The sequence below is a fragment of the Glandiceps talaboti genome, chromosome 3 (assembly GCF_964340395.1).
Source record: "Glandiceps talaboti chromosome 3, keGlaTala1.1, whole genome shotgun sequence".
In the NCBI taxonomy this organism is placed as follows: domain Eukaryota; kingdom Metazoa; phylum Hemichordata; class Enteropneusta; family Spengelidae; genus Glandiceps; species Glandiceps talaboti.
Window position 1 is genome coordinate 9,318,357 of NC_135551.1, and position 16,821 is coordinate 9,335,177.

Genomic DNA, 16,821 nt, shown 5'->3' on the forward strand with positions numbered 1-16,821 from the left:
GATCATATCTGCACAACGGCTCTTTATTCTTCCTCAACTCCCTGGGGAGTATACAATCCATTGCAGCCTTTATAAGCGCATGGGATTAAAGCATTCACATTACAACCTCTATCCTACCACGTCCCCAATTACATACAGCTGGGTTGACTGAGGCACAGGCGTAGTTCAAATCTTACCCAAGGACTTTAGCCACTCAGAAACAAACGACAGTGATGGGGCAATTAAAACTGGCTTTGAAGGTGCCGAAAAGTCTACTCCTTATCACTTGTCATACATTGATACAAAGACAATAGCGGATGCGCCTCAGATGTAGATGCATTTAATTCGATGGTTTTATCAGTTTGTTTATGTCTGTGATACTCTGACAATATATCTTGTGTATGTTAATATGACTAACTTTCACAGACATAAACAAATTGATAAGATCATGGTGTGAACATCAGAGACACCAATGTTATTTTGTATCAATATACACTTGTCTGCTTGATATAGTGTGATAAGGAGAAGACTTTTCGGCATCAACATTCTGATCAACAGAATTTCTAGACAACTAGTGCAAGGGTTGTATATCTATCGTTATGCAAAGAACTCAGTGTACCATGACAGAAACGCCACACCAACTCTGTATTAAAATGATGATTGCAGTAAATATAAGTTATATCGTTGTCCTTGACGCTAGTAGATCATAAAGCATAGTGTAACCGAACAGAACGTATACGGTACAATGTACCACAATTGTGTCATAACTCTTCTATCCTGAATATATGTCCTTGTAAATGGTATGCAATAGTCACAAGACTATATGAAGTCTAATCTTAGAAGCGATATGTGTTTAAATGCCCTGTTATCAACGTTTTATTACATTTACGATTTGGCACGACGGTGAAGAAAATTGAAAAATATAATAGTTACATAACTCAGAATTAAACCAGACTGTCTCAACTGTAATTCTCACTATTATGCTACCTTTTAAATAGCACGAATGCGTCATTTCGACCCTCTGTCGATTGTTGTGTTCCAACTTTGTTTACGGATCTAAAGAGAACCCTGACACCAGCTCTAAAGTTCTTGCTACCAACAGAATATATCAGTGGATTGATACACGAATTGAGTGCAGCAAGTATACGTGTAAAATGGTATACACTGCCCTCGTAGTCGACATCGTAACCAAAGTTCGAAGCCAGGAATAAACACTGATTTGGTCCCCAGCATATGGCAAAAGCTAGACAAACAATAAGGAACATTTTGACGACTTTTCTTCGAGTTTTCAGAGCACGATATTTATGTGCATGGTTTACTCCGTTTCCGTTACTGTTTTGGCCGCTTCTCACTCGTTTCTCGCTAAGTAGCAAGGAGTTCAGTATTCTCCAATAGGCCCATATCATGACCGTCAGAGGAATCAAATACGTGAACAGAAATACGAAGGTCCCAATCACAGTTCGCACCCAGAGCGGAGACGGCCAGGTGTACACACAATCGCCAATCTTGGGATCATAACTATCGCTGTAGACTGTAAAACTCTGACACGCCAATGCTAAAATCCACGCCAATGCGATCACAATTTTGACTTTCTTTGGAGTTACTCGTAACTGATATTTGAAAGGGTGAACGATTGCATAATAACGTTCCAAGGTTACGGCAACGAGGTTAAATACTGACGCGGCAAAGTTTACCCAAAGTACAGTATCATGAACAATGCGGCAAAATATTTCCCATGCGACTTCAGAATTGAACTCTAACAGGTATCTAGTATTACGAAGGATTATGAATAAACATGCAAGGAGATCAGCGAATGCAAGACTGACGACTAGCTGGTTTGTTGTCTGTTGACGAAGACGTTGCACTCTCAAAATAACCAAAATGACGAGTATATTTCCTATAATTCCAATGCAAGCAATAGTTGTTTCAAATATTTCAATAGAGGACCACACTTCTTCAGTAATCACTGCCGTAGACTGGTTTTCGCAGCAGTCGGCTTCAATCGCTTTCGTAATATCCATACTGTGTATCTGCCTTCTCATTAAAAGTTGGAACGTCAGACTCAATACAATCCCAAAATATTGGTCAGTTATATTTTACGAAGTAAAATCAATGGGAAAAAAGTTTGACGACCGCAAGACTTTCTGAAACTCTGACAAAGTTAAGCAAATTCTTTGTAGACTCAAGCACTCAATGAGAGATAGAGAGAGCTTTCTGAAGTCAATAACCAGCTAGATGAACTAGTTTTAGACGACCCGACACATTGGCAACTCCATAATTGCGTCATACGAGTACTTTGATATACTGTTAACAAAGGGCAGGTAAATTATACACTCAAGCTCAAATGCCCTTAACGAGTTTGTGTGTTTATACATTCTACAGGGGTTCCATAAATATGTGAAAATGACATAACGATGTGAACTATGTCGACGTTATTAATAATGTGAATCATCAAAGTTTTTTTTAAAATCATACATACCGTACAACTGAGAATTTCAATTAATTTGGCTAGTAAAATTACAGTTGCTATATTAGTGGAGATTCTGGAAATTGATGGTAATGTCAAGAAACCCCTCAGAAGAGTGGCTGAATCCTTACTGAGCGGGTGACATTGGATATAATATTAACTCGTCGTACGTAATAATGGATCGTTGTCTCCGCGCCGTGCCTCGTCTCTCACACTTCAATCAATTCGTAATGATACTAAAAGCCATCCATTAAATATACTTACTGGTAGTACCATAAAATGACAGCCTGTCGATAGACTTAGAACTACGCATACAGGATAACGTTGTAACGAATTTAACGTTTAGACAATTTTAGCATTAGCGAAAACTTGTAAATTAGTAAACCAACGAATGATGTAACAGTAGAACATCTCTTTGCACTACGTATATACACCATCTCTAGTTCGTAGAAAAAATGAAACACCCCCCCCCACACACACACATACATATATACATACATACATACATACATACATACATACATCACACACACACACACACACACACACACACACACACACACACACACACACACACACACCACGATGCAGGTAAATATACGATGCACTGTGGACTCGATCTTCAAAGAGCGATCAGAAGATAACATTACGAGTATACTGCCGATTAAACGAGACAGGGGCTAGAGGGCTTTACCTGGCACGACGTGATGTAAAATGTTCGTATTTTTGTACTCTATATCGACCCTACGGAATGATATATAGGTGCACAACCGTGCAAGAAATCAGAACAGAACTTTCTACAGCCTGATTTTTGATTTCGCCTAAAATAACGACCTTGTGATATGACGCGTTATAGTTTAAAATCTATTTTAAAAAGTAGAATAGCTATCCAGGAACATGGAATTCCGAAAAATTTATATCGCTGGTATGAACAATTAATATTTATGCGTAAAGCCTAAGATTATTAATAATTTGAATGTGAAAAGTAGCGTTATTAGACAGGGCCGGAAATAGATGACGGACGGATTAACAGTAGTGGTAAGCTGTTGTCTGTCTTTACGAATCATTACCATAAGTTAATATTAGTTTACTCCTTAAGCAATTTAACTCGCATTTTAATAGGACAGCGTAGGATTTTTAATTATTTACAAGCAAAACAATTATCCACTTTTTAATCAATTCTATGTTTTACTTCTTCTTTTTTGATTTGAACCACGACTGTGCCTCAGTTAACCCAGCTGTATAACTGGGGACCTGGTAGGATGTAGGTTGCAATGTGAAGGCTTTAATCCTATGCGCTTAAATGGCTGCAATGGATTGTATGCTCCCCGGGGAGTTGAGGAAGACTAAAGGGCCGTTGTGCTGTTCTGATCCGAGCCAGGGGTAATAAGTGTAAAGCGCTTTGAGCACGGAGTGGGAAAGCGCTATATAAGAACCCAACAGTATTATTATTATTTTTAATTTTCTGAATTAGGCTATGTTGACTTCTATGTATTGTACCGTTACTGTATTTTTTATCTTGCTAGTCTTGTTTGGTTTTGTATTTGGCAAGCATTTCCATTATTCTTGAAAAAGGAGACAATTTATTATTATTATACATTGTTTTATCTTAATGACTAGCGTTTAGAAATACTACAGTTTAACTTGGTACTTGTTCGACGTTTTCAAATGTTGTACAAATTAGGCCTGCACGTTTTACTATTTCATACTCATATCCCACTACGAACGTGCTGTGGAGGGTCTTAAAACTGTGGCAGATTGTCCGTGAAGAAGTCTTACAATACAAACATGTTTATAAGTTAAGGATAGTATTAAACGGCGCCAATACACCGACAAATTCTGCAAGGAAAATATGCCCCAACGAAATATTTGGTATCGATAATCGATACCAAATCGATAATCGATGATCCCATAAGTGATATGCAAATTAGGGTTACAAATTTGTCTTTTTGGTCAAAGGTCTACATGATAATCCCATCAGAGATATGCAAATTAGGGCTAAAATGTGTCTTTTTGTTAAAAAATCTATAACTTCAAAAGTACAGAGCACAATGGGCTGAAATTTAATGGGATGCCTATAGAGATGTGTACATGAAGTTGTATTCACTACATGATCATCCCATCAGCAATATGCAAATTAGATCTAAAAACTCAACTTATGTCAATCTTATATCTTGAAAACTACATGGTGAATGGGGCTGAAACTTGGTAGGGGTGTTTCTAGAGTTACTGTGCAAAACATTTTTACAAACTGGCCCTTAACAACAAGAAGTGCCGTGGTGCATATTACAAGGATATAACAACAGGGACAGGTAGGCAGGTGAATAACGAATTTAAAAAATGTATGTAAATATTCCTAGTAACATGACCACACCCATAGCAACAGCCAAATTGTGGTGTATATTTCAAAGATAACAACAGGCATGGGTAGGCACATGAACAAGGGTTCTGAAAATGTAAGCAAATATGCCTAGCAATAAGACCACGCCCATATCAACAGCCAAGTAAAGTTGTGCTACAACGCCATGAGTGCTATTTTTTCAAATACATACCTGTATCTATTCTACATTATACAATTGTCGTAAATTATGTTTTTATTATACTGTAGGGGGCGCTCTCATGTGATTCCAATATCCAAGTTGGCGATATACGCTAGTGTGCAATTACAATAACAAACGACTCTGATTGTACGTACATTTTAAAGACTTATCTAGAGTAGAATGAACAACCTTTGTGAACTAGACCAAATACAGTTCTGAATATCAATTCATTGACTGAATATGGAATGTTTCGCGTCGTCATGTTGGCAGACATGGTTAATAGTAGCACTCGTTCACAGACTGGGATGCTGCAGTGGAAAAGATCAGTATAACATTAGTAAGAGACACACTTTCACCTGCTTCGTCTTTCAAGGCGTCGCTTTTTAGCGCATGCACAAGAGTTGATGCTGTTAAAATGAAGTGTATATATATATATATATATCGCAAGCACTAACGCAAACAAATGTATGTGCACCGTAAGAAAAGATTTTGTTGAAACACACTGTTATCGGCTAAGTTCACACACACACGTACATGTACATACGTACGTACGTACGTACGTACAGAGAAGCAGAGAGACAGGCAGACAGGCAGACAGACATATTAAGACAGACATACAGACAGACAGACAGACAGACAGACAGAGAATGCTCGCCACTTCGGTAGGTCTCAGTACTCTCAAAAAAATCAAGTGCTATCACACCAAAAGCTTAAATGTTGAATCCAGTAGCCATTGTGTATGTGTCTGTGTCTGTGTCTGTGTCTGTGTCTGTGTCTATGTCTGTGTCTGTGTATATGTATACATACATACATACATACATACATACATACATGGGTTTTGGGTTTTGGGTTGCCGAGCGGTTAGCTCGAACGCCTCTTATCTCTGCAGCCTGGGTTCGAACCCGCCAGTCGGCTGGGTTTGATTAAATTTGCCGCGCTGTAAGTAAGAAGAGTGTCGTTCAGTTTGACTCTACCGAACACCGCAGGTTTTCCCCTGGTACTCCGGTTCCTCCTGCATTAACACTGAACTTTCCTCCTGTTATTGGGCCATGAGTGTTGGATGGGTAATAAATAAATAGCATACATACATACATACATACATACATACACATACATACATATACATACATGATATATTCCTAACGCCGTCAGTTTCTAGGGCAAAGCGATCAAGGAATGCGACGTATTAGTAGTAGTACCTGCATTACAACTTTGGCTGTACCGGTATATGCATTGTGGCAGCAGATACAGATGTGGGTGTAGCGGCATCCAACATCATGTACATATACACTATGCATTACAACTTTCCAAGAACCAAGTTATTCACTTAATAGATTTTCGTGTACTAGGACAATATATATATATATATATATATATATATATATATATATATATATATATATATATATATATATATATATATATATGTTTATCTGTACTTTCTAGATAAAGAAGGGAATACCATTGTGCAGTAACGGCCTCCAAGTGTTTCTCACAGTATGATTAAATCTGACTGCAGGCTAAATGTAATCTGGTATTTCGCAATATGATTTTCCAATCTCCTACTGCGAACGATTAGAAGGGCTTCATGCAATGAGAGAGAAAAAAGGTCTTTAGAAGATAGCTGTATCTGTGAAATTATTATCATCTCAGAAAATTCCGACGCATCAAGGACGGAGATATTACATGGAGAGATTTTGACATGTTTCGCCCTTGACTAAAAATCATCAAATGTCAATAATTATGGTTGTTACCTTCAGCGAACAAGCCGTAAAAAAAAAGGTTAGATACAAGCGTGTTTTCTGTATGTTATTGCAAAATTTATCTCAGGCTGAGTGGATTTTGTGATTATCGAACACTCGATAATGCCATGGAAGTAGTAAATGGAACCATCATATGTAAACGATACCTTAAATCGACGAACTCTTTTCATGAAGTCTTCTAACACATCACGATTTTTACCTCATTATCCAGGCTCTAATGAGGGCCCGAGAAATACGTGCACGGTTGCCGAGTATGCTAGAGGTTTAACGGCTTCCTTCTATGCCAATAACCGAATAACGTGAACGCACTCATGAGCAGACATCGTAGGAATTATTTCAGACTTACACGACGCCTCGGGGAGCAACTTTCCTGAAAATTGAATTTCCTACAATCTATCTAAACTTTGCGTAATGAAAGCACATTTCTTGACCTATGAGGAATTTAAGGATTCACTGGCTGTTTTCAAGGAAATCAACAATGTTTTAATTTCCCCCTAGGAATTAACACAGTAATGGTGACCAAATAATGAATTTTAAATCATCTGAATTTTTATGTAATAGTTTGGAAACCTATTTAAAAAAGAAAAGTCTAAATTATCCAGTAAACAGTAAACGGTTGTAAAATAATTGTAAGCACTATCGGGAATTTTATATTTATATATTTCGAAATAATATAGAAATAGTGTTGGTTTGGTCTTTCACTCGTGGGACATTACTTTTTTTTGACACAAACATAGACATGTTTCAACTCTAGACTAATGATAACAGAGATACAACACAACACAACACCACACCACACCACACAACAACCACAACACAATACAACACCACAGCACAACGCAACATGATCCTTTGCCCAATCACATTGTCATTGAACAAAGCATAGCTGTTCTTTCACAGTGCTGTAAAAACAGGCTTATAATGAAAAAATACACTCATACTAGATGATTTTAATGATTTTTTTTTCTAATTGATAATCAACATATCAACTCGACCACTCCTACGTGGCACCTATGCAATTGTTTCTTTTGCAATAGAAGTTGTCTGAGTGTGTGTCAAAAATGTCATGTTACATGAGTCAAACAGCAAACCTACATAATTTCAACTGTAATGGTATATGTTTGGAATGGGGTTGCATAGTTACTTTATTGTGACAATTCTTGACTATAAATAGTCAAACCTATCGCATACTCGTTGTGAAGGAAGGTATTATGTTATACACTTTTGGTAGTAGGTCATGCAAAGATCATAGCCAATTTGTAATTGCACAGAATCTGATACAACCAAACACGAATATCCTAGCAACCCAAAAGATATTGCCATGGTTATTATGTGATCAAGCTATATTGTAAACTATTGAAATAATCTAATAACGTTCGACAATTACATTTCTTAATACACGATTCAAGACTTTATGTTTATCAATGGGAGCATGATAGTTTATAGTGTTTATATTAACTCAAGGGTGCCTTTTTTAGACGCATTCATACAGTAATGGCAAGTGTCAACATTTACGAAAATGTTATATTACCTCTGTGTAATGTACTTTACATTCTTATTCCCTTCGTGATATACCAATCCCAATCCAATTTCTATGGCCTCTGTGGTTTTTTATTTGCCCTCGCTGTCTCCGTATGTATCACCCCATTTGTCATGGTTAATGTCTCCGTTTCTGATTCTGCGCTTTAATTTTTACCCTAACTGCATCCGTGAGTATTGTCATTCTTTGTGTCTCTATCTGTGTTCTCGTCGTGCTCTGTCACTGACCTTTACATGTCAATTTAATTTATAGCTACAGTGTTTCCGTTTAATTTTTCAGAACCATAAAGAATCCAATTACCACCGATTCCCTCAAACGTCAGCGAAGAACGCGTCGTGATTTTTTATTATGAGATTGTTTCTGTCACGACATCAGAAATGGTAAATTAGTCCATTTCGACGTCACGATTTTTCAATTCCATACACATTATAGGAGAATTCCCTACCGAGCACGTGTGTTGATATATTAAGTATGCTTCGTGACGAAATTATATTAGGGGAGAGTCACCGATTAGATAACATTGTGAGCTTTGAGCGACTTGTATTACACTGACCATGTTGCAACGTTATATCATTTGACAACTTCTGAGCACCTGCGAGCGTGATTATTCCTGTTAGATCAAGGAAAGTATAAATAAACAACGTTAGCTATAACGATTTTATATTGGTTTTACATTAATTACATTCTAAAGATAACATAACATCTTTGTCAAAAAGTTAACTAGTCTGGCTTTTCAAGGAAATAGAATATGGAAGAAGGACGCAGTGAATGGCTGAATGCGTACATGATGAATGAGTAAATGAACGTACGAGAGATACAAGTGAAAAAAAATAAATGCACGTAAGGCGATAAAAAATACGATTGTGTTTTTCCGGTAACACATGGCCTACCTCCAACAACATTCTAGGTTGGGCGGGATTTTATTTCATTTTATTTTATTACATATTTGTAGTTTTTTTTTTATTTCTGCAAATTATTGCTTCGACACAAAAACAAACGACCTATCAGACAGCATATCCCTCCTGTGATATATAGTCCAGAATTCAATATGTCACCTTTGTACGATGTTTTAGGGGTAAAACCAATAGTTCAATGTAGGATTTAAAAAAACAAACCTAAATTATTATGCTTAGAACTCAGAACTAACTCAGAACCCCCTTGACTAAATTGGCCAAAATTGAAAATTGCTTCAAACCACACAATCTATTACAAATCAGTATGTAGTAGTATGTAGTGCTATGAATATAAAGCCAGTATGTAGTAGTATGTAGTGCTATGAATATAAAGCCAGTATGTAGTAGTATGTAGTGCTATTAATATGAAGCCAGTATGTAGTAGTATGTAGTGCTATGAATATAAAGCTAGTACGTAGTATAGTATGTAGTGCTATGAATATAAAGCTAGTACGTAGTATAGTATGTAGTGCTATGAATATAAAACTAGTACGTAGTATAGTATGTAGTGATATGAATATAAAGCCAGTATGTAGTGAGTAAAAAAATTGTTATTTTGCTGCCAACATTTTACTCTTTATTGTTAGTGTCATGCATTTACTATAGCAAAAATTCTTCCGTTTTTCATTTTGACATTTTTATAGAAATATTTGTATTTAGTACAAAACAGATTCATTAAAAGTAAAACCTATTTTGTAGGAGAACTAAAATGGCTCAAACTTTAAAAACAAACATTAGTTTTTACATTGAACTATTGATCTCGCCGTCTTACAGATCTAGCAATCGACTTGTTTATGATTCACTGTATTGAATCCAGAAGTTGTTGATGGAAGCATGGACGAAAGTACTGGCCGATGAGTCCAGTGTGCTCTATCCTTATTTACGTCGGCGTCGCTCACCGACTGACAGCCTTTGTCGACTGCAGTACGTAGTTCATTTTTGGTAATTTTGGATATGGGTGTAAATTTAGCCATTGCTCTAAAATACTACTATACACGTTGGTATTTTGTTGTTACCAGTTTTATATTCTACTATAATTACATTAGCTATAACGAAATGAACTCACGGTAGTAACAAGATCCCCTATAGCTATCCAATTGGCAATAATGTAAAGTTATTTGAATTCGCCCTGTAGCTTACGCTGTATTGTGTTACCCACATATGATTTTCCATGGAAAATGAATCAAAGGTACTCGGTAAGTCCAAAAGAATATTGTAGATTTGTGTTTTATACAGGAATGCATCATTTACAGTATAGTCGCCGCTTTACATTCATTTGGTAGTGTTTCTGTCACCAGAGCACAGGTTCAAATTTGATAGACAAATGTGGCCTCTAGCTATAAATATTTACACGCATGCAACATCATAGACAAGTACCACGTGAAGTGACAGTAATACTTGACAATAATAAACTTTATTGCTTAATAACTAAAAAGTAACTTTACAACATTTTGAGCACGTTCTGATTGATGATTGATAAAGTTGGACAATGAGTTGAAATTTGTTGTCTAGCAACTAGTACGTTGTCTCTATCACCTTGTACAATTTTTACACAATTACATACATGTACGTCAAATTCCCGGGTGAACTGTACATATCTGGGAAAGAAGTGGAAGTAGGGAGGGAGAGAAGGGAAGAGGAGAGAGAGAGAGAGAGAGAGAGAGAGAGAGAGAGAGAGAGAGAGAGAGAGAGAGAGAGAGAGAGAAAAACGGACATACATAGACAGACTGATAGACAGTCAGACAGACAGACAGACAGACAGACAGACAGGCATGAGGTGATGTTTCAGATGGTAAGGTACAATTCAACCTCAAATGTATACATTGTACAAGGAGGGGACAAACAGGTAGGCGGAGACAACATACATACATACATACATACATACATACATACATACATACATACATATATACGGAGGGAGGAAGGGGACGCTCAGATAGGCAGGCAGACAAGAGTATGCACTGAATTGTATGGCATACATTATTAACATCACCGATTGAGATAACATCAATATAGATTACTTGAAATACTAAATACATTAAGACAGATGTGTAGTTAGGTAGATAAATGTATTTGACTAATCAATAGAGTAAATCGTAAACAGTGTCTTGTGTGTACTAAAATCGGTAGCTAGTACGTACATGTAGATATCGGTTGCGGTGTGAATATATATATATATATATATATATATATATATATATATATATATATATATATATATATATATATATATATACAAACAAACACACACACACACACACGTATGTACTGTATTATCCCAAAGGCAACATGATGACGTCAGGGTTATCATCTGCAAGTGTTCTGCATTCAAATAAACTGTAAGCAAGCAGTGTACTTTCTCCTACTTGCACATGTACAATATTTACATTGTCATTATATTCACGGCCATCGCAGCTCAAGAACTCGGCTTATTCCCACCTCAAAGAAAAATAGAATGCGCTATTTTATGAAAAAAAATCTCTGTGTTGTCGTTTCGTTTTCATAGTATAATTATTTGTAAGGCAGTATTTACATCTTTTATAGCTGAATATCTATCTAATGTAGTAGAGCAATGGAGATATACATGTAGATGTAAGTCAATCAATATAACAACGACACTCGAGGTATCAGTCTATTAAGATAGACACGATATTATACTATTGTTCCATTATGTTGATATAAGCAAGTCAATGGACACTGGTTTATTTATACTCACAGTAGTGTGGCGTATCTGATCATGTAGTGTACATTTTTTTTTTGGGGGGGGGGATTCCAATGTTTAGATTATCTTGATTACAGGTAGATTGTATACGCATTGCAGAGTCACCGCTTTGATCCACTATCATCGAACATCAATGCAGAATAGATCCATTTTGGAGGAAATGTAACCAATTTGCAGAATAGATCCATTAAATTACCTGTGTCATAATTGATGATGAAAAATTCATATAGTTCTATTTGAGTTCATAAGATGTTGTCAATCATTCGTTAAACTACAACAATTATATGTGGTTGTCATTAAAAACGAAACTATTACTTGTCAATCAAAATGAATATAACTGAGTCATCTGTTAATGTATCAATAATCCCATTAATAGTTTGACTAATGCAGTTTTATGAATTGGTTTTTAATAACGTCTAGCGAGGAAAGATAGCAGATATGTTTACACAGTCAGTCAGTCAGTGAATATATGTAGTTGATAATAACATATTCAGATATATGTGAGTGATCAATACAGCGTTTGCATGCAAATCATGTTTCTTGACACTGTCAGATTCAGTTATAATTCATTTGCATCTGCTCCAAGTCGGTAATCATCTCTATTCTGTTTTTTGCGCTCTGAGACTCGGGGAAAGAATCTAGAATCGTGACCGTAACAACTAGAAAATGGACGACAAAATGCACTTTTAGCAAGTGACCAGATTGTGCGATCCGAATATGACACTGTTGTTCGAAGACGTTTGGACAGCCCATTCCCTGTATACTTCCCTTCCTACTGATCACACGTTAGTCAGTGTTTGTGTTTGAAGTAACCCTTCCTCCTTATATAGCTAAATTCTTCAGATTGAAATGCAGCAGTAATATTGATAAGAAAACACTAATACCAGCTTATCAAAAGTACATGAAATCTTTATTCCGTTCCATCTAGAAAAGATAAATTCGCTTCCGACAAGGGTAGACGTACTTCACAGCACTTAGCGTGTAAAAGTGGTGAATTAAATTATTGCACGCGGTACAATCAAATTAGACAATACATGTTGCAATTATTCGTTAGCCGATAGCAAATACTAATGAGGTTGTATCCGTTACTCATCAATCGTTAATGGAAATACATCTCTCTTAAATCACTTGAAGGAATCTAAAAGGTAGGTACATGCATACACACAACATTAACTACTCAGAAAGAACACACTGCAATATATATACTATGTTTGAAGCATGTCTGACATTCTGCGGGATCTGTTGAATGAGTTTAATGTCTCTGGCAAAGTGTACTCCAACAAGTCTTGTAGAAAACTTAACAGCGGGTGAAAACATCTTCAACAGTTTATGTAGGTCGTCTGTTGTTGGAAATATAGACTTTGATGACGACAAATAAGGTAGCTTTACTACAATCCCAAATATGGTCATTTAAAGAAGTCCACAATTAGCAATGACGTCATTGATATCATTTGCATATTTAGCTCCCCACCAAATGTCGACCCCTCATTACGTTTAACGCACAAGGTTGTCTTTTTATGACATGCTCGTTCAACTGAAAGCTAACATTATATATACATTATCAGTCTTTTTGTCAGCAACATCCGGGTTTGGAATGACGATAAATTTAAATATCTCCAGGAAAATGGTAAGGAAGAAGACCTTTGTGTGATTTAACGGAATGCTGTCGACAGAAATTGTATAGTATAAGAAAAGAAATGTGTTTGATGTTTAACTGTTGGATACGTATATTTTATTTCCACTGTATTAAAAAAACAATCAAACGTATCAATAAAATCACTATACAACGTGGCTGAACAGCAAAATACATGTAATGAGAAGTGAAAATGAGGCCAAAAATAGCTGAACAACAGCTAATCGAGTTAAACATCATTCAGAGAAGTGAAATAGACAATATGTACAAATCTACAAACACAAGAAAATGACAAATAACACTACATAGTTTTTAATATGTGATGATACATAATGATTAACATATTCATATAAATTTATATTTATAATAAGGGCTCAGAAGATAGTCTTAAAACCTATTTTAGATCAGTACAATTGTAAAGAGGAAGATCGATTTGAAGTTTGTATGTTAAAACGTCTTTAAATGTCAATGTTTTTCATTGAAATCCAATTAGCTAACTAAATCATTATTATGTAGGCGCACGGCTGGATAATTCAGTTGCATCGTAATACGATTATTTATTTACGACTAATTTAATTGAAAGATAAAAGGTAGAGTATGACACATGGCGTCCTCTGTAAGAGGAAAAATCAACGTCGCGCAAATCTTCTTTTTATAAATAGACCTGCAATGCGTGTTATCTCTCGAAAAGTCATATATCTAGTTGTTACTGTGGGGTTTTGGAGTGAAACACTCCTATAGTTTGTATACAATGATCCATTTTTTCCTTTGGACTTTGTGATGTAACATATATTCATTAAAATTGGCTAAAGCCAGAGCTTTCAATCCTTGAGATACGTAGACATACTGGGCAGGATGGCATCATTTTATAATTCTGTTTTATTGTAGTGGATATGACAGCTTTTAAAGATACATACTTAAGCTTAGTCGACTTCTTCATAAACATATGTGTATCGTCCTTGCAATCATGGGAAATTATCACTACATTTTAAGATTTTAGGTAAGTGTACGTTTTTTCGTCAGACAGAATACAGATTGTAAACCAGCTAAAGGCTGAAACGTTATCATGGAAAGTAATCATATGTACCCAAATGAGTGAATGAATGAATGAATGAATGAATGAATGAATGAACGAACGAACAAATGAATGAATAAATGAATGAATGAATGAATGAATGGGTGGTTGGATGGATGGATGGATGGATAAAAGGACGAACAACAAACAAAGGAAGGAAGGAATACAAACCAATGCATAAATAAAATTAGAAATGGAAATAACTACAAGATTTATACTTGCCGACATCGATAATCTTATTTTTGTATTCATAGGGTATCGTTATCTTTAATACCAACACAAAGGTGTTATAAAACCAATTTACTTCTGAAAAAACAAGAGGAATTTCTTATTTCAGATAAAAATGAAATACAAATATTCAATTTAACACAAACCATCCATGTGTATGTATGTATGTATGTATGTATGTGTGTATGTATGTATGTATGTATGTATGTATGTATGTATGCATGTATGTATGTATGTATGTATGTATGTATGTATGTATGTATGTATGTATGTATGTGTGTATATGTATGTATGTATGTATGTATGTATGTATGTATGTATATATGTATGTATGTATGTATGTATGTATGTATGTATGTATGTATGTATGTAAGTGTATGTATGTATGTATGTATGTATGTATGTATGTATGTGTGTATATATATGTGTATGTATGTATGTATGTATGTATGTATGTATGTATGTATGTATATATGTATGTATGTATGTATATATGTATGTATGTATGTATGTATGTATGTATGTATGTATGTATGTAAGTGTATGTATGTATGTATGTATGTATGTATGTATGTATGTATGTATGTATGTATGTATGTGTGTATATGTATATGTGTATGTATGTATGTATGTATGTATGTATGTATGTATGTATGTATGTATGTATGTATGTATATATGTATGTATGTATGTATGTATATATGTATGTATGTATGTATGTATGTATGTATGTAAGTGTATGTATGTATGTATGTATGTATGTATGTATGTATGTATGTTGTCGGTGGCCGAGTGGTTAAACCACTTGCATCTTACCACTGCGGTCGGGGTTCGAACCCCATTCAGGGTTCGATTAAATTTACCACGCTGTAAGTAAGAAGAGCGTCGTTCAGTTTGACTCTACCGAACAACGCCGGTTTCCTCCTGCATTAACACTGAACCCAGGGATGGCCCTCACTGGACTTCTTGGGAGACAAGTGTTTATATGCTTAAAGAACTATCCAGTATAAATAAAGATTATGTATGTATGTATGTATGTATGTATGTATGTATGTATGTATGTATGTATGTGTATGTGTGTATGTATATATGTATGTACTGTGCATATTTTAAAACACAAAAGTAATAAGCACCAAATCCTTTGATAGCAATATGTAAGGTAGAAACGTAGCAACTCTTCAAGTTCAGTTGTAACACACTCAATCAGACATCATGCTGTCTTTGTCATACTTCTACCATGTTTTAATGGTTCAGGAATGTCCAAGTGTCAGCTTTTCAATTTGTAACGATTACAAGCTCTTTAAAACAAGCTGTATGCTATTGGCAAGACAATCAATCACGCCTACGACATCCAAGTGATCATTAAATGAGTCGCTGAATTCTATCCTCGAGTAACTCCACAAGTACATTACGGTTGAAAGAGTAACACGGCTCATAGTTGTCAACTTACCTTTGTGTCGTATGCATGCATTGCCACTAGGCAATACACGACTTGTAACAAATACATCGATAAAACAACCTGGGCACAAGTTTAACCAATTGTACGCTAATGTTAATTTATGTGCAGAAAGAAATCGACGCATTGTTTACCTTATGCTGATAATATTTAACACGAACATACGGAAAATTGTTTCCTTATTAAAGTGGCTATATGGTTGAGAAATTGGTAACAACTATTTCTAATTTTGGATTATCATTCTTTTAATTGAAAAGACAACTTTACAATGTGTTTCTCCTTGAAAAAATAATGTGACACAATATAGCCAGTTACGCATGTGTGTATCTCAATTATTTGCGCAAAATAATATTCACAAGTATTAATCATTTTCAGTCACGGGTAGATACAAGTAATACATGTATTCAAGCATGGTGACGTTTCAATATGTTGTGAATCCACAGACGTACATGTGCTGCGATGACG

The 16,821-nt window shown here is 35.6% G+C and overlaps 1 protein-coding gene across 1 annotated transcript; it reads right to left on the minus strand.

Moving 5' to 3' along the window:
• Positions 1-962: 962 nt before the first annotated feature.
• Positions 963-2,000, minus strand: LOC144433005 (galanin receptor 2a-like). Its single transcript, XM_078121318.1, has one exon. The coding sequence runs from the start codon at positions 1,998-2,000 to the stop codon at positions 963-965; it is 1,038 nt and encodes a 345-aa protein (XP_077977444.1).
• Positions 2,001-16,821: the final 14,821 nt, after the last annotated feature.